Here is a 24363-nt window from a genome sequence, read left to right on the forward strand (position 1 = left end):
TACGCCCGTTCACTGAATCTTCGACTTCAGGAATGCGGCGCTTGGGCGTGCGACTGATGAAACAAGGACTGCGTGCAGCTTTTATTCCGACTGGAGAAATGCCGCTGCGGTGTTGTACGATGTTCCAAACCCTCAAATTGTGCGTCGTACAAGACCGAAAGCATGAAGGGCAAACACCAGATCTTATGAGCGAATGGCGTACACGGTGGATGTATAAGGAGGTTTGCGTGTAAGATCCGATTGATGGCTGCCTGACATCGGTTACGAAGGAACCCACAAAAGGACTACGCGGACGGTCCGTCGGCGGCACCCGGGTCAGCCTTCTTGCACGATACGACGAATACGGGGCGACCGAATGCGGGACGTCAGGCCAAACAACCAATCAAACAAGTTCCCCTGCAACGGACGGTCGGAGGATCGGCGCGGAATTTCGCTCCGGGCCGATTGAACAGGATTCCCGTCACCGAAATTTAAATCCGCACAATGGCTTCGCACCGCATCAGCATAACATCCACTGGAGTTGGTTCGTCTCCTGCATTTAGCCTGCAGTTCTCGAGTTTGGTGACGACGCTCGACTGCATTGACGGTAGAACGACTTGCCAACACGCGATCAGTGGACCCGATTCTACCCGACTACACCTATGTAGCTGTACCTATTGACCCTATGCAATGTGATCCACCTGAGTGTCCCATCTAGAACCAAAATATCTCCGTAAGAACGCACGACGCTAAGATGTCGCACAATCTAATTACTAGATCAGGAAAACCTCAATAGAGCCCGGTTAGCAACGCCCTTGGTCTGACATATACCGCCCTTGACTCATAATGAGTCCTCATTTGTGCAACGTTCTTGCCATTTTTCCTCTCTTAGAGTCTGTTCGCTGCAACGTCAAAGCATGGAGATTACCCCAATTGTACCCTTGATATTGCTTGAAAGAGTACGGAAGCTCGAGATCAACACAATCACGATCGCACGTGAACACAGAACGATCATCATGGAGCCATCTTAGGGTGGGTCTTTCGCTTTCCATGTCCACTGTCTCCCTATCACAGATACTTCTCCATCAGTTCTTTGACCCGGTCTAGGTCAAGCCCATCCACCGTGGCGTTGAATCCTACTGTTGTTTCCGCCATACACAAAGCATTCAGAATAGCCTCTTCTACCGCATCAGAACCCGCCTCAAAGAGCGCGTTGATGGTCGCATCTTCGGTCATGTCGATTTTCCTCTCCTTCGGCGTCCACCGATCAGCGTCGTTCTGCACCTCGGCCTCGGTCGCGGTCGAAAATGCCAGGAAAATATCTCCCGACGGATTGGCACCCCACCCGCCAACTCTCGAGAGACCCACTGTTGCGCGTTTCGCTAGCCGCTGAAGTTGTAGGGGGTGAAGCGGCGCGTCTGTGGCCAAGATGATGATAATGGATCCGTCTTTCTTGTCCTTGTGCTCTTGGATGTGTTTGAAGAGGAGGGATGCTTGCGACATGAGCTTCGGATTCAAGGGATCTTCACGGGCCATACGTTCCTGCTCCTCGAAGATGAGACGACCAATCGGCGCACCAGAAATGCGGAAGTCTCGCATAGCGCCATAATTTGCTTGCACAAGCGCGCCGATAGTATACTTCTTCTCGCCTTCCCCAGGAACGATACGACTACTCGATCCAGTCCCGCCTTTGAACCAGTGCGCCAGCATGCCTGTTCCTCCACCCGTATTGCCCTCTTTTACGGCGTCACTGCTCGCCTCGTCGATGCCTTTGACAATGTGTTGTGGCGTAACAGCGAACTTAGTGACGTCGTGAAGGAAGCCATCGAATGTCTCTGCCACCACAGGGGTGAGGAACCAGTCTACCTTGCCTTCCGCGTCGGAATATTCGCGGATTGCGTACTCGTAGATGCCATTATACGCAGCGCCGACCCCAAAGCTTCCAGTAATGACGATGGGTGAGTGCAAGAGCCCTGTTTCTTCTATCCAGTGGCTTCCGGTCATCTCCCCGGAGCCATTGAAGCGGAAGATGCCCGCGAAACAGGCTTGGTGGAACCAGTCTTTGCGCGGAAGAATCGTAGTCACGCCCGTATTGATAGAATTTTGGGGTGCATTTGGGTAGGCTGGCGAGGAGTGTATCGATTGCGTAGAAACGAGCACACCGGGTATGTCTGTGAGACTGTTCTTTGGACCGGTTTGGTAGCGTCCGAGATGGACAGTAGGGAGAAGGTCGCGGACGCGCTGGCGCGGAGCGGAGGAGGAAGCTGATTGAGACATGTTGGGATTAGAGAGAATGGAAATTGGTATTGTACTGATGGATGGTGATGGTGGTGGTGGTGCAGAGTTATCGTGCCTTTGCACACTCTTAAGTAGGTCCTGGTGCAGGCTTGACGCGGCAGTAGCAATGAACGGTCCAAGAACAGTTCGTTACTACCGGGAGCCGACTATCGCCTCCTGAAGAGTCACACTCGATCTCAATCCTGGGTGTTTCTGTTGCGATCCCGCATAAGGCGGAGCTCGGTAGTGCCTGAGTCCTCAACGTGGGGCAGTCAGACGAGCCAGCAGCCTAGAGAGGAAGGCGGGACCCTAGCGCACAATTGGGAGTCATCGTTGCAGCAAAGGCGCGACACAGTCAACGCCTTCAACACCTGCTATGTCTTTCGGTCTATGCGCGCAGCATTGTTGGCATAGACGCGGTGAACGTAAGAGTCATAACTGCGGTTCTGATAACGATGCCGGTGTCAGCATCATCTACATGAGGTTAGGTAGCCATCCGTCCCGCAGTAGAAGCTAAATCAGAACTCTCGTGATTCGTAGTTAAGCAGTGTTTCGTGTAACTTGCCCTCTTCAGTCTGTGATCCTCAGTATCTCCGCAGCTCTCAACACCGCCTCCGCGCTTTTCTCAATCCATTCCTCCGCAGCCGTCTGATTGCCTCCATTTATGTTGTCCGTTACCGCGGGGAAAACATCCGCACCATATCCATTATCAATTCCAGGCGCACTTATGATATTCTTGAAGGTTTCTCGGCCTGGCAGGCCTCCCGCACTCGCAAAGCCTCTCGGGAAATCGCGATATTTGCTGTTTACCACGCCCAGCATATTTGTATCATTGAACGCAAGCGCCTGCTGGCCAATCTTACTGATACGCTCAGCTTGTGTGGTGAATTCTGCGATGGCTTCTGCGAGGGGTGTGAGGTCTAGATCGGGAGAATTCGAGGTAATGACCGTTTCGTTTAGCTCGGACAAGTAAGACGAGAGCACTGTAGCAGCATGGGGAAGGTCCCATGGGATGAGTGGATCGTCAGCAATGTGATAGACAATCAGGGTCAGGAATTGCCCCATTGTGGTATGAATCTTGAAGCCGGGATCACCGAAGGTAGACATCCAGTGATAGGAATCGTAATTGGAGTGGTAGTGGTACACCGGATCCTTCTTCCCGTTGCTGCTACCAATATCGATAGCTGCGATACCATTCTGGTAGAAACTCGCGTAATCGCTGCCACTTCCTAGCGGCGAAATGGTACCTTTGGTGCTATTGAACCACATATCGTAGAGTGTCGCAAAGTCCCCATATCCTTCGGGATAAAGTATCTTCTTCATTTGCTCCACCACGAAGGTCTGTATCTCGCCAGATCCGTCGAAGTTTGTGCGTGGACCTGAAACTCCCACATCGATGTTCAGGTAGGCGACCGTGGTGGTTTGAAGCCATGGGAGGTGAGTTTCGACCCACTCGGTAGAGCCTTGGAGACCGAACTCTTCAGCATCCCAGGAGCCTAGAATACTGACCGGCGAATCAGTAATGTAGCTGTAATACTACAATCGATCACTCACATCGTCCGTTTTGGCTTCCACCCCTTTGCGAGGAGCTTCCCGAAGGCATTCGCAAGCTCAACGAGGATAGCACTGCCGGAGTTGGGGTCGGCTGCTCCGCCGATGACCCACGCATCACGGTGATTTCCCACGACCACTACTTCATCCGGACTCGTACCGTTGATCACACCAATGACATCCCAAACAGGTGCAATGTAGCCTTGCATCAGGTGATCAATGTTGACCAAGGCACCCGGAGTTGGACCAGAGTCGTACGTGATATTGCTGAAACCGCCTTGCCAGCCGCTGCGATTCGCCTTTTCAGCGGAAACGCCATTACCCTCTAGAGCTGTAAGCAGTGGGAGAGCATCTTTCATACTCAAGGGAATCGATGGGATTGAAGGGTTATATGGTTTGGTATCTCCTCGTGACGAGTTCCATGAAGAAGCCCACCCAACAGCTGTACAAATCAGTTGGTACTGCATGGTTGTTCTACAGTGCACTCACTAGTTGGATCTCCAGAATAGAGTGAAGAGAACCTGACGCTGCCTCGTTGTATCGATGACGGATTGCGCGCTGGACCGTCTACAGTTTGTGAGCCGCCGCGGCATCAGAACACATTTCGCCGCCTGGTCACGCTTACTAGGGTACACTTCATAGCCATTCTCTTCGGTCACTTCACCGTCGTCGAGAGGGTCCGTGAAGATAACACAACCTGCCATATTATTGTCCTGAGCGTTCTTGACCTTGGTGCCACGATAGATGCCGCCATAGTTTGCCAGGGCAATCTTGCCTTTCAACTCGATGCCCGCATCCATCAAGACCTGAAAGTCTTCGCGCGTACCTCGTCTGTGTACATGTTAACAGCATTGTATGGCAGGAGGCAAGCGCCACACGTACCCAACATATACATATTCTGCGGTAACAGTTCCTGAAGCACTCATGCCGTGATAAGCAGGGATGAGGTTGGGATATGAGCTTGTGTCATCTTCCGCAAGCACGTCTTCCACAAGGTTTGCCTCGTGAGTCGTGTTGTCCGGCCTGATCAAAGTCAAGCTACTGTGCTGTGTCGATTTAGTCAGAGTAGGTTACATAAGTCTGAACGCTGCTACATGCCTCAGGGTACGTCACCCAGATCGGAAACTCCTCAAGCCAGGCATCGAGACCTGCATCTCTCCACTTTTGTGCAGTCCACTCAGCCATGCTCTTATTGTGCGAACCTAAATGATCACCATGTGTGTAGTAGTAGCTCCACTCCGAGATAGACGTGTTGTCGAAGGAGTTCACCAAGATAGACTCTGTCTCGCTCAGTGAGGGTGGATACTCGACTTCAGTACGTTTGGCATGGCGATTATGCTCTTGATGGTGATGCGAGCGGCGTGCAAGCGCATCCCAGTCCTTCTGGCAGGCATTTGCAAGACCGGCAAAGAAGACGATTGCACTCAGCGCTCGGTACATTGTGGTTTTCCGTCTGGATGGCAACCGCTCAAGCTGTCGTATCAGGAGAGGTACAAGACAAAGCACGGGCATGCAGCGCTGCTGTTGCTTCTTATTGCACCATTATGCCTTGGAAACCACCCTAGAGTATGCGTGCAGCGGCATGACGAATACTACGATCCGACATGCATAACGTTTTCCAGGTGCAGTGTTGGCAGACACTAGAAGAGGTGCGTCATCGGCAGATATCACAGTCAAACAATGTCCCTGTCGGTGTAGTCCGATGTCGTGATGCTTCGCAGCTTCCTCATACAGCAGCGCGTCTACCGGTACATAGCAGTAACCTACGTGAGGTAAGCGTATTGTCGCACAATGATTCGGTCGAATGGTTGCAACTCTTTCCTTGATTAAAGAACGAATAGAAGCGTATGACATGTTCCGTCAATGTACACCATTGGCAACGGGTATCACAGCGGGGTATCTTCTTGGCGTGAGCGGGACATGCATACAAGGTAGTGATAGCCGTTTTCTCTTGGCAGATATCGGAGGTCGGATTATGTGCAGTGGATGAACGGTTTGTGGTGGTATCAACGTAAAAGCCTTGGAGGTACGATAAGCGGTCTTGGCGAGGCTTCCCGGCTGAGGGCAGATCCGAGGGTGAAAGTGGCTGCTATTCTTTACGAGTGACAACTTCAGGGTCCTTTATCAGAAAGGCGTTATTCTCAAGGTCCTGTTGATGGATTGTCTCACATTTACGCCCGGTAGCAGAATGGTAGTTGGTGCACGACAGACCGAAAGACGAAGGCTCAAGAAGGAGATGCGTAGTATTATGTCATTGCCCTACGCTGTATAAAGATAACGCCGTTTGAGGCCCACTGATAGCCAAAGAGACACTCTCGCTCTCATGTACCAGATTTCTGCGCTGGTTGGAGTCAAAGAAAATCGTTAGCCGTGCTATTATATCGGTACTGTGGAACAGAAATAGCGGAAAGAAAGACTGTCGTATGCCTGCATCTAAGTCCAACCAAACCAGCCCCGCGATAAGCCAGCCCTACACGCGTGTATCGCAAAGCCTGGGATAAGTAAAAAACCTCGTCCTGAGAAAGGCGACTACGCTGCCCTTTAAGGGCGGTACGGCGGCGGAGGATCATCGTCCCTGGCCTCTCCAAGAGCCGTCGACACCGTGGAGGCATAGTGTCCGTGACCAGGCGCCTGGTTGAAAGTTTCCCAGTTATCGTCAACGGTCTGTCTACCACCATACTGAATCGGGCTATGGGTAGTCGTTGTAGGGTAGTTGACAAGGGCAGGCGATGAAACGGCAAAACCAGGGTGCCCGTACGGCGGAGCCATGGGCGACTGAGGGATTGGCGACAGCTGTGAATTCTGTCGACGCGGGGGGAGTTGAGGATCGTCTAGCAGATTGCTGGGTCGGTAACCATTCGCGATAGGCATGCGCGATATCGTTGCCATGGAGTCGGCTCGCTGAAGTGGTTGTATTATCTGCGGGGGCGGCGGTGCATGATGCTGCTTGGGAAGCGGGCGTCGCGGAATCATGAAGGTTTGCGGCTGGGATGCATGTGGAGCATTGTGCAGCCGATGCGGTGGTGGCTCAGTATAAGGACGATGCGGAGGAGGATAAGATGATTGGGAACGATTAGGTGGAGCGTGTGCTACATAGCCATGCTTCTGCGGGGGTATCGCGTGTTGTGGATGTGATTGATTAAAGGGCTGCGATTTTGCGCCGGGGAAGGTGTTGTGTCGCCTCTGCTGAGCCTCTTGTTCGAGTCTCTTCTTCTCGTTCTTGTTCTTCTGGTAGCGGTGGACAATATAGCCTCCGGCGATGATCTCGAGTCCACCAAGGATGACCATGATGTCAGGGTGTTCAGGCACCGGTATTGCCACCTCGAACGCGCGCGCACTGTGGGTCGCGTTTCCGAACTCGAGATCGGCGGAAAGTATAGAGTGTGAGAATGGGAACGTAAGGGGGGGAACCTTGAATGTGAGGTGTTTTTCCTGTATTGGCTCAGCCTCCCTCAGCGCTCACGAAGAACCAGAAGGCGGATAGTCTGGGCCGTCAGAGTGGCGGAGCAGGAAAGCGGCACCACGGCCGGCCAATCATCCGCCATTGGTGCTTAGCGAGCAGTTGCGCTCCATCTACCACAGTGTGGCATCGCCTCCCGAACTAATAGTGCCCGACTTGCAACTACATGCTGGGAATGTGAGGAGTTGTCATCGCAGTCGTTGCGGTGTTGAAGAAGAAGGGTGGTTTGCAGGCGGGACGTCGGCTGCGCCTTCCGTCCGCAGCCCCGCAACAGGAAAGCACCTGCCCATGCTTGGTACTGCTTGCGAGCTTGAGCTGGCAGCGTCGTGACTTTGCATATTGAGACATCGCTCCTCCGCATCACTCTCATGTCGTCCATTCCCTCGCAGCAATGTCTACGACAACAGTCGTTCAAACCGTCCACGGGGTGAGCGATCCAGAACACATCGAGCTGCAGTCGGATCCACGAAGCCCAAGCCCCGCATTACAGGCAAGCGTAGCAAGCGTACCTAGTCATGACCTTTTGTTGAACAAGAAGAACCTCATAAAGATCTTGACAGTTGGCTTTTCGTTTGTTTTCGCCGGGCTGAACGATGGCAGCTTGGGAGCTTTGACTCCCTACATTCTCCGTACCTATCACGTAGGTACTGAGTATGTGGCTTTGATGTACGTTCACAATTGGTCCTGGAAATGATCCGCTTTGATTGATGTCTTTAGCTACGCTGCCAGCTTTTTCGGCTGGTTGCTGGCTGCAGCGACCAACAGCCACTTGGTCCACCAGTTCCAACTAGGAGCCATTCTCTGTATCGGAGCAGTCCTGCAACTTGCCGCCCATCTCCTTCGCTTTTGGACACCACCCTTCGGGCTCTACGTGGTTACCTTCTTCCTACAAGCTGCAGGCATGGGCTACCAAGACAGCCATTCAAATACCTTTGTTGCATCCGTCAAAGGTGGCCATCGGTGGCTGGGCTTCATCCATGCCATGTATGCGCTCGGTTGCCTCATCGCTCCATTCGTCGCCACTGCACTTGCTGCTAGGGTCGGCGGACGATGGCCTCTCTTCTATCTCTTCCTTGTCGGCGTTGGATCCATCAACGTTGTAGCCGTACTAACCGTCTTCCGCGATAGCCTGAAGGTTCGAGACAATGCACCTCCACCGGAGCAAAACCAAGAGGTAGTCCACAGTCGCAGCAACTTAGCATCCCGCGATATCCTTGACACCCTCAAATCTCCGCCTGTCTATCTCCTCTCAATGTTCTACTTCTTCATGTTGGGTGTAGGAATAACCGCTGGTGGCTGGATCGTTGAATACCTTGTATCCGCCCGAGACGGAAAACTCCCCGACGTCGGATATGTCCCCGCTGGCTTCTGGGGTGGCATCTTTTTGGGAAGAGTTCTCCTTGCTGAGCCCACGCACCGTTTCGGGGAGCGCAGGATGGGTATGGGGTATTGTTGCATGATCCTGGCGTTCCACCTCATTTTCTGGCTGGTGCCCAATCTTGTCAGCAGTGCTGTATCAGTCTCGCTCTTAGGGTTCTTCTATGGGCCGTTGTTCGCTTCTGTAAGTTGCACTATCTGGGAATTTTGCACAGCGCTTACTAGATAATAGGGCATGTCCATCGCCTCGAAAACATTCGAGAAGCGGATACATGCAACTGCCATGGGGCTGATTTTCGTACTTGCCCAGGCGGGAGGGTCGTTGTTCCCTTCGCTCACTGGTGTCATTGCGAGTCGATCCGGTGTCAAGGTCATGCAACCGATTTTGGTTGGCCTGATTGTTGCTATGGGGGTCTCGTGGGCGCTGATACCGAAGGTACCGAAACGTAACGAGTAGGCTCTCCCCCATATCAGAACTCGCAAAGAGTAGGAAGTATCAAGCAGCCCCTAAAAGGAACTCACGTGGGATTTGCAAAGCCATATCACTTACAGTATCAATACATACGACTTTTCCGACAATGATACTATTATGAGCTTCAGATCCCTAGGCTTGTGATCTTCCAGGCAGGTGACCAGTCCTATTGCAACCGTCTTGCTGTATTTGGGAGGTGAAATTATGTTGCTCTCTTGAGAGCATATGAACACTATCCCTCTTGCTATTATTGCCTTGGAGTGTTGTTTCGAGATTGCATTTATGCGAAGCATCCTCATCGACGCGATCTTTCGAGTCGGTGGGCACAGAACTCGGAGCAAGATTGAACAGATGCGACTGAAAGATCACACGATGAGTCGAGCACATCCAAGAGGCTGTGATGCAACACGTATCATGAGCATAGTAATGCGCTTCTGCAGCATGAAGCTCGTGCGCGATATATTTTGCGCAAAGTTATTTTAGAATATCGTGGGTTGTTCCAAGCCAGCCGGGGCCGACAGACTTATTTGGAAAAGCGCAATGAAACGAAACATATGCTAGTGCCTGCTTTCGGCTTTACATTACCTCATTCAGTGGACGCGGTTGCATCGTTTTAGATTAATTTAGCAATTTTCCGACTGTATCCCTGAAGCCAATTATCGCATACTATTGGATGCTGATCTTTCCTAGAATGTCTGAAGAAGGGGTCGATGCATATAACGGCACGTTCTGCCATTCGCAAGGAGACACCACCTATAGTCGGTCTCAATCAAACGCTTTGCCTGAATACCTGATACTAATTAATTCACGATGCATCTCACCGCTGCTCTTCTTTCTCTTTCCGCTGTAGCGTCATCTGCGGCCGTCACTCCTCGCGCCGAATACGGCTACTGGGATTTCAAGGGTAGCGTTAGCTTTCCTGCCAGCGGCTACACATCCTACAGCGTTGAAGCAACATACCACAATAGCGAGCTCGCCGACCCCATCGACGTGACGTGCAATTACTTGTACAGCCCACCGACGCAAACGACCGAGGCTAGCTGCTCTGACCCAAGCTTCTCCTACGACTTTGGAGACGTTCGTAAGTTCAATCTATCCATGTGCTTGGAACATAGGGCTCATGTCGCTGATTGTTTCGATGCAGGCATGGCCGATACGGTTGCCAATGTTACGCTCCAGCAAACTGTGGGACTTTGGGGCGAGAATGTTACGGTCATTGGTGTGAAGGAGTTTGACTGGGACTTTTCGTCGGGATCTGGGAGAAGTGGGACTGCCGAGGGAAAGATCGAGGTTACGACTGCTGTGGCATAAAGACAATAGAGCTCATTGGGAAAATCTTGAAGAAATGACAGCATAATGTATAAAAAGATATGGCTACAAAGAGGCGATTGGATTGACATCAACACATCTCTTTTCTTCTCGTACTGATTTGGCTCAATTTTGTATCGTGGCCTTTGGTGTAATTGCTTGCATTTGGATGCCAATCGCGCTCGCCAAGTTCTGATCGCAGTCGTGGGAAGTGCCTTGCAAGTTCTAGAATCAACACTTTCCACTCGAGATGTGGATGTAAATAGCCCAAGCCAAGTTCTGTTGAGTGATCACTCAGGCGTCACTTCGCTTTTAGAGTGATTTCATGTTTCTACCAGTACAAATTTGATCAAACGCTCCCTTACCCTCAAAGGGTAAAAGGTAAACGAAAGCGGCTTGATGTATCGCTGCCGCTGCGCGCTTCCAAACTGTGGTATTCAACCTTCTCGCGGACGTTTTGCTGCGTGAGCGTTAGCGCGGTTCCATCCCTTGAACAACAATTGGGTATCAACGGCAGGAGCCGAGTACAGCCAATATTAGTGTATTGACCCGCAGATTGCAAGAATTTGAGAAAGCGCATTTGCTACTGAAATGCCTCGGTCGAAACAGCTGCATCTGATCGATCATCGTATCCGATCCGCATTCACGGCGATCAAGTCATGGCGCGGATCTCTTGGAATAAAAATCAACTGATTCACTAAGCCCCATGTATACGCATCAACGCCGTACTACTAGAGCAATCAAGACGCTTGCAATTTCTTCTGAGGCCGACTTGTCGTTGTTTGAAAAGTCCCCGATCCTAACCACGGTGTCCGTGATGAGATACCAGCGAGCAGTGCCACCCACCGCCTTTCCCTTCAATCCGCTCAGTACATCGACCTCGATATATGCTTCTGATAGACTACCGCATTCCGCCAGAAGAATGATTATTCATAGTCTACTTGTTGGCGATGATTCACCAAAGTTCAATGCAGCAGCCTCTGACAGATGAGATTCTGCAACTCCTTCTCTCTGCGAGCAGCTTTCGTGTTATAAAGAGTCTTTGACCAGTCAGGCTGTTGATGTGGTTTTGCGCATAGTCAGCTGCCTCCTCTATCGCTCGCTCTATGGATAAGCCAAAAGGCAATAAGAACTTTCTCGGTGTTGAAAGGTGGTTTGGGGTACAATGCATGAGAAATAGTCGCTGTCTGATAGATCTCGTAACCTTTGAGGTCGGACTTGACAGCGTCACTCATTCTAATTACTCACGCAAAGTATGGGCGTGTGACGCCTCTACGAGCGGAGAAAGATCGGTCATTGGCCTAGGCATATTCACTGTGCCTAGTGGTACATCACGTTCTTTTGCTCTTACATGATAACATATACATACACAGGCCAGTATTGTCAATCCCAGTGACAAGATATAGTAAGCTCAACTCGAAAGAGACGAGAACGAATGTTGGTTATTTGACTTGTGTGCCTGAGTTGACCTATAACAGCCGAGCCCTATATATCGATTTCAATTTGGACACCATCTTCCGCCTGCCAATCTATGCCCCCTCTTAGGAATCGAATATTGCGCCATACGCTGGCACACCCCTGCTCTCCAGTGCGTAAACAATTCGTTGCGTGAAGACTTTGTTACTGATCACGCATACCGCCTCCGCCCCACTCTCTTTATACAATTTCCACGCCATAAGCGGCATGTCCGGCTTGCCCATGGTGCGCGTATTGTGGATGACCGCCTTAGGATCCCTTTGTAACACGGTGTTCACTAAATCTTTCCCGAAAGTTTGCTCGTGATTTGGTGCTGTCCATAAAATACGACACGGAACTTTCTTCGCAAGGATAACTGCGAGGCACGGTCCGATTCCAGAACCAGTGGCGACTAGCACAACGGACCGGAAGAGCGTTGCAATCCGCAGCACACCACAGGTCGGTATGCCTCGAACCCAAATGTGCGTCGGTGCACGGTTGATAGTGCGCTTAGTGAAGTCGCCAGCGTTGCTGACTACAAGGGAGAACCCGCGGCCGTTGGCATTGGTGATGGTCGCGAAGCCGTGCCAGTCGCGTAGAGGCTTTTCCGCTAGAAAGACTTCAGTGCTGAATTGCGACGCATTGTTCTCGAGGAACTCACCTAGACGAACGCCTGTACCGACTACAGGATCAGTGTAGTCAAACCAAAGACGGACAGCGTGATTGGAGAGCACTTCCGACCGAACCGGTACTTTGCGGAGGAAGAGCCACGGGAAGATAATAGCACAAGTGGCAACAGTAAGAAGCCAGATGCCAGGAGAAGTAAGGTACGCACGAGATGGAGCTACACCAGATGCGAGGTCTTTTGCTGCAAGGAATGATTGTACCCAAAGAAGGATGAGCGCTGTCCAGCCCCCAAAGCGGTGCGTCATTTCCCAAATATCGTGGTGCTTGGCTCGGAAGGTAGGATGCGATGTCCCTGCCATGGCGATGAGAATAGGCCAGGCAAGATACGTGAGGATGATCGGCGCGAGCGTGAGACAGCGAATGGCTGGCTCCTTTGCAAGCTCCAAGCTGGCACCGACCGTGAAAATAGTGAACCAACCAACAGACGCGATCGCGCAACTGCTGTGTATTCCACCTGGAAGTATGCACGGTTAGCGTCATCATAGAAGAGTGTATCCTACAGTTTGCTTACCAATATGGAATACCCTAGCACAATGGCGACGGATCGCAAGAGGCCAAGACACTGGAACAGAGCATGCCACCGTGAACAGTAGATTGACGACAGGCTCTGATCGCATCAAGATGGCCATGCACAGATTCGCCGCAAATGCGGTGGATACATCCGCGAGAATGTAGCGATCTTGCTTCACATTCCTGTATAGGATGAAGCAGGCTGTAGCAATGTTCGCAAGCATGATGACCGAGAAGAAGCGCCGATACAGGATGAAAGCGCGATGGCGAAGCCATCTCTGTCCGTGGAAACCATTCTTAGCAGGAAGCTTATCGAGCTCCGACTCGAGCGATTCGGAAACACTGCCTGTGCCTCCCTTGGTGATCGAGAGACTGCTTCTGACAACGGCGCTATCGCATCTTATCGCTTTTTCCAGGTCCGCGTTTGACTCCACTTCCTGTACTGGCGCAGCAACGATTGAAATTGGTGCGGCAGCGACAGGGATTGGTGCAGCAATGAGTGGGATTAGACCAACATTAGCCTTTGTTGTGGCAGCGCTGAGAGCCAATTCGACGAGCATCTTCTTATCAACCTTCCCGTTGGGAGTGAGCGGTATCTCGGGAATGTAAATCCACCTCTCCGGCACGGAGTAGAACGGCAAGTGCTGCCGCACGAAAACATCCAGGACTTGCTCGTCGACGTCGGTCTCGGCCACGTAGAAACCGTGAAGCTTCTGGTCGACCACTTTTGCACAAGCTCGCGATATGCCAGGAAATGCCTACACGCATTAGCTACAGAATTTCGAGAAAACAGCGTGCAGTGCGGATGTAAGAACGACTTCGCAGCCCTCCTATGTGACAGTGCTCCGTGTCTCAAATCGCACTTCTAACTCAATGAGCCTGATTGGATTATGCTGGCCAACCTTCGTATGGCCTACGCATGCGAACCAAATCTCGAGGCAATACGCCGCGAAAGCGAATGAGAACTATTTCAACGAGACAACGTAGACGCAGCTTACCTCAATGACTGAAGTAACACCATCCAGCTCAACTCTGAACCCCTGAATCTGTCAGTCAAGTTCCAACTAATTAGTGGTCGTTTGCCATACCTTGATCTTGACCTGGTCATCTGATCTACCAAATGTCTCGAGCGAGCCGTCCTCCCGCCAGCGTACTAGGTCTCCAGTATTGAACATACTGGACCTAATAAAACTCAGTCTGTTTCTCAATCATCAAGTTGTCAAATTAGTAACGTACCCATCATTGCGAAATTTGTCTCGTTTGTATCGCTTCGCAGTGAGCATAGGTAGGTTGATGTATCCTCGCGTAACGCCAGCACCACCCACCCACATTGAACCCATTTCTCCCATGGCGACCGGGTTTTCGTCTTCATCAAGTATATACACCGTAGTATTTGGTAGAGGGGTACCAATCGTCAGAAATTGGCCGGGAACATGTAGGTGCGCGGAATTGAGGATGGTAATCTCCGTGGGGCCGCAAATATTGTAGTAGCTGGTCCCGACTGCCCACTCGTCGGCAAGACTGCATTTCCTTTAGTGAATCGATCATAGCGGATCATTCTCAAAAACCCACCTTTGCGGACAAGGCTCACCGCCAGTAACAACGGTCTTGATATTTGGGAAACGACTGCGGCTCCATTTCGATAGAATGGATGGTGTTGATATCAAAACATCGATCTTCATGACGATTAGAATCATATTTTGTTACAAGTTAGGTATTTTCAAACCTCATTGAGTGTTTCCTCCCAACTAGAGGTCCTGAGACATAACGTGCCGCCATTCATAAGGCAGCCCAACGTTTCCCAAGCGCCTGTGATGTATCGTCAGCATCACACTCGAGCAGATTATGCCGAGTCTAGAGGCTTACCCATGTCGAAAGATACATTGAGGACCTGGCCAACCTTAGTTCCAGGCGCAATCCCTAGCTTCCCTGGGTCGAGCAGCAGCGCATTGGTGACATTTCCATGAGATACATCAACACCTTTGGGTTTGCCAGTGCTACCTATTTTATGTCAGCAGCCAAACCACATATGTGTATGTGATATTACCTGACGTGTAGATGGCGTAAGCCCCATCGGCGGCTGAAATCGACACCGCAGGTCGATGGCGTGCAGCCGATACTTCCTCGTTGGTTCCCAGACATACAATCCGAGCTTCTTGTGGTACGCAGCGGTTGACCTTGTCTTCGAACTTCGGCAAAGCAAGAACGAAAGATGCGCTCGTATCGCGCAAAGTGTGCTGCAGTGCTTCTTCTGATACGACCCCTCCATCCATGGGCACGTATTGGCATCCACATTTCAAGATGGCAAAAATGCCCACAAGCATCTCAAATGAACGTTGCACCACCAAACACACTCGTTGCCTGGGCTTTAAGCCGCATCCGATCAGGTAGTTGGCCAATCGATTGGCCTCCACGTCAAGATCGGCGTATGTGATGTTGGTTCCGTTATGTCTTGCTGCAATCAAAGAAGGATGTTCATCCACCTGGTGTTCGAAGGCTTTGTGTACAACATTGTGCGGAACAATGGCAGTAGGACCAGACGCGAACCGCGTGAAGAGGATCTGGTCTTTAGTAGACAGGGTAGAGATGCCCTGAAACTCGCTGGAGGAACCCATCTTGGTCAATATCAAATTGCTAGAAAAGATCTTGTGAACTACGAGGGTAATGGCAATGCCTTTTATAACAACCCACTGCACGTCATTGAGAGCATACCTTATTGATCCCGCGCCACGACAAGGCCCCGTCCTCGGTTCAGTGCACCCCTACGCCCGCGCGCCGTCTTGGCCGTGATTATCAACTTCTTGATCAGCCTCTTTATGGTCCACTGTGCTGGTTCAAGATCGCCCTGTACTCCACTTAGTGCGGACGTGGTACGTTTGCGGAAGTTGCTGTAGTGCACGTTCCAGTTAACAAGGATATCTATGTTGGTCCGAACGACCCAGCTTAGACGCATCCGACCGGGCTGAGCTACACATGGGGTGGTTGTATTGTGTCCTTTATTGCAGTAGATTAATATCAATTCATGTTAGGCAATGGTAAGAACCAGTGACTTGGCGAGCCGCACTTTAGCGCGAAGATAAGAGCTCTAAAGGCGACTGGAGAATGACGATGCAGGTTGCTTGCCCTCGGCATGTTTGTGTCGTCAGAGGCACTCCGTCTGAATGTCGGTTCATGAGCTGTTTAATCTCTTCTCCACTCACTCGGAGACGATTGCAAGTGAAGGGCAAGCCATTCAAAGAATCGATTGTAAGCATCTCGGTACTCGGCGCAAATTCCCGCATGGCTAGCTTTAATAGTCTTTTCCGTCTATGAAGGCCTGATGTGCTCCAGGAATAGGAAATTGGGCCAATCATGTCAACAAAGCTGTGGGATCTCGGAGAAATCCTGCCCGTCACAGTGGTATACACAGGGAAGTCTTTAACTGATCAATTGCAGGACAGGATCATCCCACGAAAATACATCTGTTCAGACAGGTTCGAATTCCAATTGTTGTGCCGGGTCCTGGAGGGATCAACATGGCTTGGTGACCTCTTCAGGTAAGTAGACTTGGGCATTTGAAAGGGTGTGTTGTTGCGGTCCTGGGCGTCATACTGCGAGCAGAGCCGAGCATGCAGGTCACCGAGTATCCGTGCGCACACATGTGAATGCCCCTGGGCTAGTTGCCGAAGTTTCACTCGTGTCTAGTTGTGAGCGAAACATTCGGTCCTTCTGTGAAGTTGTTATGCGCAGCACTATGGAGTGGGGGCTGCTATGCCTGCATTGGGCAAGCGCGGAGAAGGCCGGTTAATGTTCGTGGCTGTCAAACGTGCCAGAAAGGAGCCGCCCCACGTCAATTGTGCAGGGCCAAGGCGGTAGCTAACGAGCAATCGGGCTGTTTGTGTGGAGAAAACCCTGCAATTCCAGGTTCTGTGGCCACACTCGCTTTGGGAAGCTGTAAACATACCGAGGCAGGTACCTGCCGTCTGTAGATGGTACGCCGGTCCCAACACATATTGCCAAAATCGATACCCTAGCACGCAAGTTTCCAGCTCAAGGTCTGATGTCGAGATGCTGCAAAGTTTCGTCGCAAATGACAGAAGCGGAAGTTCCGCTGTCGTTTCGGAGGTAGGTCGCCACCAGATTATAGAGAACCTTTGGGCTAACGGCCGTATTCGAATGTAGCTCCGACAGTGATGTACGCATGCGGGCCGCTTTTGACCGTGGGGGAGCCTTGACGAATCTGCATATCTTCCAGGACATGTCATCTATCTTCCTCAATCTTCACGCTCTCTTCAAACTCAGGTAGGTCGTTATGCATCCGGCCAACAAGGATACTGAAGTTGTGGTGGTTTCCAAGCAAGAGGCAGGTGTTACTGTGGTGGAGCTGAATCGCCCGATCAAACGCAATGCGCTGTCGCAAAATCTGATTGACGAGTTGCTGCATGTGCTGCGCAAGCTGGATCGAGATGTGGAAGTACGAGCGATTGTGCTTACGAGCACCGGTCAGTCGCCATTCTGTGGTATGCTCTCCTTCCGATTCTATAGCTACAGCCGAATAACGTGGCGAGCAGCCGGAGCAGATATTCAAGAGCTGGCAAAGATCTCCACCGCGGAGGCGTATCGCGTGGGATGGCTGAAAGACCTTGAAACTGGGTTTTCGACGCTGCGGACACCCGTCATCGCAGCCGTGCGAGGATACGCTGTAAGTCATAGTGTGGCCTGAGTCTTCGCGGAACCAACTGAACACGGATTATGTGCAGTTCGGTGGAGGCTTCGAAGTCGCGCTGATGGTAAGAGAAACTCTGGTCTCTGCTTTGAAGACCAGATCTGACAGCCATGGAACAGTGCGATATGCTGTACGCTTCCGCGGATTCCCGATTTGGGTTCCCAGAGATAAAGCTTGGGACAATACCCGGGGCCGGAGGAACCCAAAGACTAACGAAAGCTGTTGGGAAGCAGAAGGTAAGGTCTTGATGCATATCTGATCTCGATGCACATCTGATCTCGATGCACATCTAAGTCCGGCGATGCGCGTTGAGGTTTCCTTTTTGCGCTTGATCCCATATCACTGACAAATAGTCAGGCCATGGAATTTATTCTTACGGGAGAACCTCTAACAGCCCAAGAAATGGAGCGATATGGGATTGTGAACAGAGTCGTTCCTATTGGGCAAGATGTCGTCGACGAGGCAATGAGAATCGCGACGCGAATTGCGACCTGCTCAGCTCCTGCTATAGGATTAGCGAAACAGGCGATCAAAGCTGGTGAGCAATACGCTCGTTCCATATTGACGGATGTTTGCTGAGAACACGTAGCTGAGAAAACAACATTGGAAGCAGGCCTGGAAATCGAGCGCGCATTGTACTACAGCAGTTTCTCGCTTGAGGACTGTAAGGAAGGTATTGCAGCGTTCTTGCAGAAGCGTCCTCCAGGCTTTGTTCACGAATAGCACTGCTTTGGTCATATAGCTATAGGCGGTCACAGAATTACACCCCGTGGAGACTGGGGACGGACGAGTAGGTGTGATGTCAATATAAAGTTCATGAAGCTCTCTCCGCGGACTAGTAAGCATCCTCTAAACACGGTTACGTGCCGCGTCATTCTCCGCGGCCCCGCTTGTGCCGGTGCGTGATGAATCCTATCCGAGCACATCCATGATTTGCGGTATGATTACCAATTCCTCGGGTCTATGAATGCCGTATCGCATTGTATGGTGGCCGTCCACAAGTTCGGTTGGCGGTGTTTACGCGCAAAAAGGAGTTGCAACAAAGGACAACCCGAGCTCGTACTAGGAAATTATGGTGTTCCATTGATTCGCCACACGTCATCAAGGGGTTTCCCCCTCACATCTCAGCATTATTAAAAAGCTTAGTCGTACGGTCTTCGCATGCTGATTACCATAGAGTGCATCAACAGGCTAGTCTTCAATAGACCGCTAGCCTTGATTTTCGCCTCACTCGTAGCTGCACCTGCTCTGAATAGTAAACAACTCAGCAGCTATCTTATTTGGCTACGAACATCCCATTGATCATCTCTTGCTACCACAGCAGTCAATCTTAGTAGTTCTCTGGAAGATCGACAGATTCAGGGTGGGACTTGAGACATGATCAGTCGATTCACGTTTCTCCCAGCCCAACGAAAGCCTCTCATGTACGCACAATGACGTAGGAACTTTACTCATCAGACCATTCGATACTGTTGGCGTGCAGTCGAAGAGAAGGGTGATGGTAGCTTTAGTAGTCATCTTCCAATCAACGTCGCCGTTAAATTTAGAGTAGCGAACTCGGTAGAGTGCATAGGTTGTAGAATAATCCTCTCCTGTTTCGGATACATGGAAATTTTCTTATATACCTTTAGACACAACTGATACACTTGTCCCAAGACCATTCGGACAGCGACTCCACTCGTAAATGCACAATGCCTGACCTCGCCCTCCCTCAAATCGCCACTGACATCACTCCACTGTACATTCTTGACCTAACACTCCTCCTCTTCTCTTTGCCATGACATGCCGCACTAATGACCACGCTCATACCCACTTCTCCCAATTCGTTGTACATCGCCTAAACCATGCCGAAGCTACCGTCCCACCCTTCAAACTCACACTGGCTCCGATCAACGCAATAAGTGCGCGACTACTGTACAGCAGCCGCACGAACTCGTCCAATTCGTCCGCTTCAGAAGGGAATTAAGACCATCAATACGGACCATGAAACTAAGCTTGTATTTACCACTGACGGGCTCTGAATGAGGCTATACAGCCCTCACCGACGATCAATATCCGTGCAGCTCTTCAAGTTGCAACTACGCTCAATTTTTACTGAATTCGTCTCACAAACCATGCTACTTGTGTACAGTAAATGTATGTCCTATATCTGTAGATGTGCTCACGATGGACGATACAAGTCAAGTCCTACGTTTTCTTGGGTGCAGAATTAAGTGCGTGCGAAGGCATACTCTATCAGTAGTCGCAGAACACTAATGTTCGACCACAACGTACAGCTATAGAAAAGCTCGACGCTGCCTCTCGACCGCACTATGAGCAAAAAGATCTACACTTTCCGTCCCAGTCTAGTGTCTTACCTCAAGCCCTTCTGCATTTCTTGCGTATCTCTGTCTTTGCTGCTGGATAAAATCCCTATGTAGACTGCTTCCGGCAATGAGCATCAGGTCCCGCCAATCGTACCACTGCTCTATTTGCCAGAATTTCACTTGTGGGAGAGGATATCGCATCAATAGTAATGACCTCCGATCTCGCCAGACACCTGCGCGAATGTGATAGCGTTGCTTTATAGAAGTTGATCCCCCACCTTATCATGGCTCTGGGTTACTTAACTTTCTCACAGCATTTCAGCCACGTTGTGTATCATAACAGGCTGATGATTGGCTAGATCCTGTTAAATCTATATTTCTGGGCCTGTTATACGTTAAAATAGGGCACTACGCTGTCAAAAAGTCAAGTAGGCCCAAAAAGCAGTGTCTCAAGAGGCGCACGGTTACCGTACCGCAACCCAGCGCCGTGCGATCTCCCTATATTCAACCAGGTCAAGCTAACAAGTGCGAATCGGATTTTACCTCACTTTCGATGGAGCACCCGAGTACATGGTCCCGTTTCGCAGTCGTAGAGCAAGTGTGAAGAAGTTGTTTTTTGAACAAGAATCGCACCTAATTGCTGCCTCTAAAGAAACTGTCGATTCCTCCTTTCCGTCGCAATTGCAGAATATCCGCAAGCTTCACATCGCCCTTACCTCCCCAGCCCGCAACACCATTCTTTACCTCCGGCCTCACGCTACAATACCAGCCCCAAGCCCGTTTATCAAGATCCTCATTGCTGAGTACGGACGCCCAGGATTGGCATAATAAGTCCAGTGACGTCAGAAGCATTCCAAGGTTGTGCTCCTTCTCCTCAAGGACTTTCTTACCCGTCAGTGCTTTGGTGGGCTTCGCCTCCTGGCCTGGTTTGATGCCGAACGACTTCAGAAGATACACTCTTGTAGACTCAGGTCTGTAGATCGGTAGGTCGCTCGTCGAGCCGTGTCTCGCCCCAATCGTCACCGGCCCATTCGACTTCTTTAGCGCCTCTAGATCTACACCCCACAGGGCCGGCTCATCAGGGGAGACGGTCTCTTGCGTATCTTGCACATCGTCACCTTGTACGGTAGCCTGCGATGACGCCAAGTCCCCTTCTTGTACCTCCGGTTCTTCCTTCCACGTGTATCCCCATCGTTTCATGACTCGAATCTGTCGATTCAAGACGGTAATGAGCGGTTGACCTTCACCCCAGCCTTCCTCCTCTGCAGACGCGCCTTTCTGGATACCAATGTACTTTGCTTTGGACTGGCTGTTTGCGCTACATACGGCTTGCGCGAGACTCAATCTGCTGGAGAGAGGTTGCGTGGGCATAGTGTATTTTAACACCGTCACAGCAACAGCTAGGACAAGTGGCGCACGATTAGTGAATAGGACTACGTGCTCCAATTCGGACGCAGTGAGGTTGGAGGATGGAAGCGTGAGGGAAGCTTCGAAAGTTGCGGGGTCCATTGGTGCTCCGAAGCTCGTCTTTGCTCTCTTCACTGGAGGAGGTATTGCAGATGTTGATGCTGTTGAGAGATCGCCGTTTGTGCGCTTCTTGGACACGCGTTTTGCGGCATTGAGAACCTGTCGCGCGAGCTTCTCATCTCCGAGTATTTTTCGAAGGCTGTCTATATCGGCCTTGGCAATGTTGTCCGTTCTGCGTGGGTTAGTGATGCATAAATGCGTGTGTCGCGTACTCACGTGATCATCTTCGCGGCTTGTAGGTCCTTGATCTTACCCATTGCGGAAGCGAGGGGAATCTTGGCATCTTGCGAGAGAAAGCGGAGCAGTGTCTGGAGATCTTGCTGGCTTGCCATCTTGCAGTAAAGTGAGGATTGTGGTGGACATTGAGAGGCGTGGATGTCGTGGGGTCGTGAGGTCGTGGTACTCCTACCTGCGCTAGTCGATTGACGGTTACAAAGCTTAACGTAACCTTCATCACCAACTCACCCCACCCTTGGGGCACACTCCCTTGCCCTCTGCGCATATTCCTCAGTTGTGATCGACTGGTATGGCTTTCCGAATCTCCCTTAACAAAGCAGGCAAAGCCGCGCAACTTGGCTCCAAGATTAAAGCAGAAGAAGACGCGAAAGCGCGCGAGGAGAAGAATGCGCTTGACAAAGTTATGGCCGATTTCATGGAAGAGCACAGCGACGAAAAGGGCGTTCTAGGCGAGACGGAGAAGGATCACGAGGCAGAGAAAGACGTATTCGTCCCCACGGGCTCGAAGCGACATTTCACAGGCAGGCCGCGGTCGATGAAGAGCGGGCCGGGCACACTCGATGCAGAGCCCGTGCCTGCATTTGCGAGGCCAGGTGCACCGGGCGGATATACTGGAGCGCCGCATTCAAGATTTGGTGGGCCTGCTGCGGGACAGGACGAGGAGAGGGTCAACGAGAACATTTACACCACCGTGGTTGCGAAGGCGTCGAATCTGCCACCTGCGATAAGCCCTAGCCGCGTGGAAGAGCTCTTTGCTGAGTTTCCGTCGCTCAAGGTGGTCAAAGTAGAAAGGATACCGCCGTCAAGGCCCTCAAGCCCTTCGCAGCGAACACGCCCGTCTGCTTCGATGAAGGTCATCTTCGACAGAGATGCCAATGCGCGCGACCTTGATGATGCGATGAACAAGATGAACGACAAGAGATATTTGGGAAAGGGATACTATCTGCATCTGGACCGCTACTTGGGTGGCAGAAGCGTGAGCACAAAGCAGCACGAAGAGCCTTTCGGCGCGACATTGCACGACGTAGAAGTCGCCAAGGGCTATGCACCACCACCGGATCTTGGAGGCAACAATCGCGAACGTGTGCGGGAAGAGATGATGAACAAGCGCATGCTGATCACCGCCAACGCACCGCCAGATCTTCCTACCTTGAGGCTGATACACCAAACGATCGAAGGTGTCATTGAGGGGGGGATGGAATTCGAAGCCGCTCTGATGCAGGACGCTCAAGTCCAGTCCTCCGAGCGCTTCGCCTGGCTCTTCAACCAAAAGCACCCGCTGAACCGCTACTACCGCTGGCGCCTCCACGAGATACTCAGCTCGACCTCGCGCCCAGACGTCTTTCAGCGGCACCCCGAATGGCGCGGTCCCAAAGAAGTGCTGATAGATGAGTATGCCAGCGGCCTATGGGACCTAAATCATCCCTACGAGGAGGAAGACTCTGAAGATGAAGATGACCTACCCGCGCATGCTCGCACTACTCTTCCCGTTGGTGATGACTATCCGGGGCGAGCACACACCGGGTACGGGATCATGCCCCCGCGTGACCGCGCCCAGCTCATCTGGCTGCTCGCCACGCTCCCACCCTCCAGCGCGCTCTACGACGAGATAGCTGCCATATCTACGTTTGCTGTCGACCACGTAAGCAAAGGCATGGACGAAGTCGTCTCCCTCCTCGTCACAAACGTTTTTCAGCCCTTCTTCCTCTCGAAAGCGAACCCTAAACTATCCCGTGGCGACGTCACAGAAGAAGAAGAGGGACGCCGCCGCGGCCAGATTCCCCAACTCACTACCAATGCTTTGCGCATCATATCGGACGTCGCGCTCACAACGCAGAAAGAACCAGGCATGGCGTACAAATACCGTGGTGTCATTGGCGGTCAACTTGTTGACAGGAAGGTTTTTGAGTACCTGGAGCGGCTTCCCGCGCAGTTGGAGATGGGCAGGCTCGCCGAGAACCAGTATAGAGATGATATAAATGCGATATTGAAGGTTTGGATGGACGAGCACCTCTTCGAAAAGGAGTCGTTGGAGCACATTGAGCACGCTTTCAATGGAAGAAAGAGGGAGAGGGAACAGGAGGAGATCGAGCGTCGGGCGGTGGAGAGGAGGAAGGCAAGAAAAGGGGTGGTTCCGAAGAGAGAGAAGCCAGAGAGTCCGGATGGTAATGAGGGGAGGATGGATGTTGACGGGGCTGCGGACGAGGGTACGCCTGGTGCAGGAGTTAAAGAGGGCACGCCAATGGAGATCGAGAGTGAGACGCCTGCTGAGGCCGCGACCACAGCTGATGCAGCCGAGGCATCGGCGACAAAGGAAGTGGAGAAGGCAGCTTCGCCGCCTGAAATCCCAGGAGAGACTGCGGCTCAGCGGGCTAGGAGACTGCGGCCGACCGCGGATATGTTCGCTTCAGACGAAGAATGAACGTCGCATCCAGTCAATTGACCACCCTGGGTACATCAAACACAGTATAGCCATAGACGGATATCAACTGGTATCATGCATGCTACATAC

At 51.5% G+C, this 24363-nt stretch overlaps 10 protein-coding genes across 10 annotated transcripts; 4 read left to right on the forward strand and 6 right to left on the reverse strand.

Annotated features, from left to right (window-relative positions):
- Nucleotides 1–1047: 1047 nt before the first annotated feature.
- N0V89_008719 (uncharacterized protein) lies at nt 1048–2256 on the reverse strand (the record flags this gene model as incomplete). Its single annotated transcript, XM_056217472.1, has 1 exon — nt 1048–2256. One exon carries the CDS (start codon nt 2254–2256, stop codon nt 1048–1050), a length of 1209 nt encoding a protein of 402 aa, XP_056069028.1.
- A 570-nt stretch (nt 2257–2826) lies between these two features.
- On the reverse strand, nt 2827–5247 carry N0V89_008720 (uncharacterized protein; the record flags this gene model as incomplete). Its single annotated transcript, XM_056217473.1, has 5 exons — nt 2827–3784; nt 3811–4249; nt 4297–4374; nt 4433–4633; nt 4902–5247. 5 exons carry the CDS (start codon nt 5245–5247, stop codon nt 2827–2829), a joined length of 2022 nt encoding a protein of 673 aa, XP_056069029.1.
- Nucleotides 5248–6348: 1101 nt separating this feature from the next.
- On the reverse strand, nt 6349–7095 carry N0V89_008721 (uncharacterized protein; the record flags this gene model as incomplete). The annotated part of the gene is made up of 1 exon (XM_056217474.1): nt 6349–7095. The coding sequence occupies one exon, from the start codon at nt 7093–7095 to the stop codon at nt 6349–6351; it is 747 nt and encodes a 248-aa protein (XP_056069030.1).
- A 563-nt stretch (nt 7096–7658) lies between these two features.
- Nucleotides 7659–9101, forward strand: N0V89_008722 (uncharacterized protein; the record flags this gene model as incomplete). Its single annotated transcript, XM_056217475.1, has 3 exons — nt 7659–7933; nt 7985–8828; nt 8877–9101. 3 exons carry the CDS (start codon nt 7659–7661, stop codon nt 9099–9101), a joined length of 1344 nt encoding a protein of 447 aa, XP_056069031.1.
- Nucleotides 9102–9926: 825 nt separating this feature from the next.
- On the forward strand, nt 9927–10427 carry N0V89_008723 (uncharacterized protein; the record flags this gene model as incomplete). The annotated part of the gene is made up of 2 exons (XM_056217476.1): nt 9927–10197; nt 10261–10427. The coding sequence occupies 2 exons, from the start codon at nt 9927–9929 to the stop codon at nt 10425–10427; spliced, it is 438 nt and encodes a 145-aa protein (XP_056069032.1).
- Nucleotides 10428–11965: 1538 nt separating this feature from the next.
- Nucleotides 11966–14758, reverse strand: N0V89_008724 (uncharacterized protein; the record flags this gene model as incomplete). Its single annotated transcript, XM_056217477.1, has 6 exons — nt 11966–13020; nt 13078–13834; nt 14075–14116; nt 14165–14258; nt 14313–14597; nt 14649–14758. 6 exons carry the CDS (start codon nt 14756–14758, stop codon nt 11966–11968), a joined length of 2343 nt encoding a protein of 780 aa, XP_056069033.1.
- A 161-nt stretch (nt 14759–14919) lies between these two features.
- N0V89_008725 (uncharacterized protein) lies at nt 14920–15691 on the reverse strand (the record flags this gene model as incomplete). Its single annotated transcript, XM_056217478.1, has 2 exons — nt 14920–15077; nt 15124–15691. 2 exons carry the CDS (start codon nt 15689–15691, stop codon nt 14920–14922), a joined length of 726 nt encoding a protein of 241 aa, XP_056069034.1.
- A 1676-nt stretch (nt 15692–17367) lies between these two features.
- Nucleotides 17368–18504, forward strand: N0V89_008726 (uncharacterized protein; the record flags this gene model as incomplete). Its single annotated transcript, XM_056217479.1, has 4 exons — nt 17368–17575; nt 17627–17757; nt 18139–18319; nt 18371–18504. 4 exons carry the CDS (start codon nt 17368–17370, stop codon nt 18502–18504), a joined length of 654 nt encoding a protein of 217 aa, XP_056069035.1.
- Nucleotides 18505–20720: 2216 nt separating this feature from the next.
- On the reverse strand, nt 20721–21946 carry N0V89_008727 (uncharacterized protein; the record flags this gene model as incomplete). Its single annotated transcript, XM_056217480.1, has 2 exons — nt 20721–21786; nt 21831–21946. The coding sequence occupies 2 exons, from the start codon at nt 21944–21946 to the stop codon at nt 20721–20723; spliced, it is 1182 nt and encodes a 393-aa protein (XP_056069036.1).
- A 194-nt stretch (nt 21947–22140) lies between these two features.
- Nucleotides 22141–24273, forward strand: N0V89_008728 (uncharacterized protein; the record flags this gene model as incomplete). The annotated part of the gene is made up of 1 exon (XM_056217481.1): nt 22141–24273. The coding sequence occupies one exon, from the start codon at nt 22141–22143 to the stop codon at nt 24271–24273; it is 2133 nt and encodes a 710-aa protein (XP_056069037.1).
- Nucleotides 24274–24363: the final 90 nt, after the last annotated feature.

This window comes from Didymosphaeria variabile (assembly GCF_027946475.1).
Source record: "Didymosphaeria variabile strain IMI 356815 chromosome Unknown scaffold_6, whole genome shotgun sequence".
NCBI classification, from domain to species: Eukaryota; Fungi; Ascomycota; class Dothideomycetes; order Pleosporales; family Didymosphaeriaceae; genus Didymosphaeria; species Didymosphaeria variabile.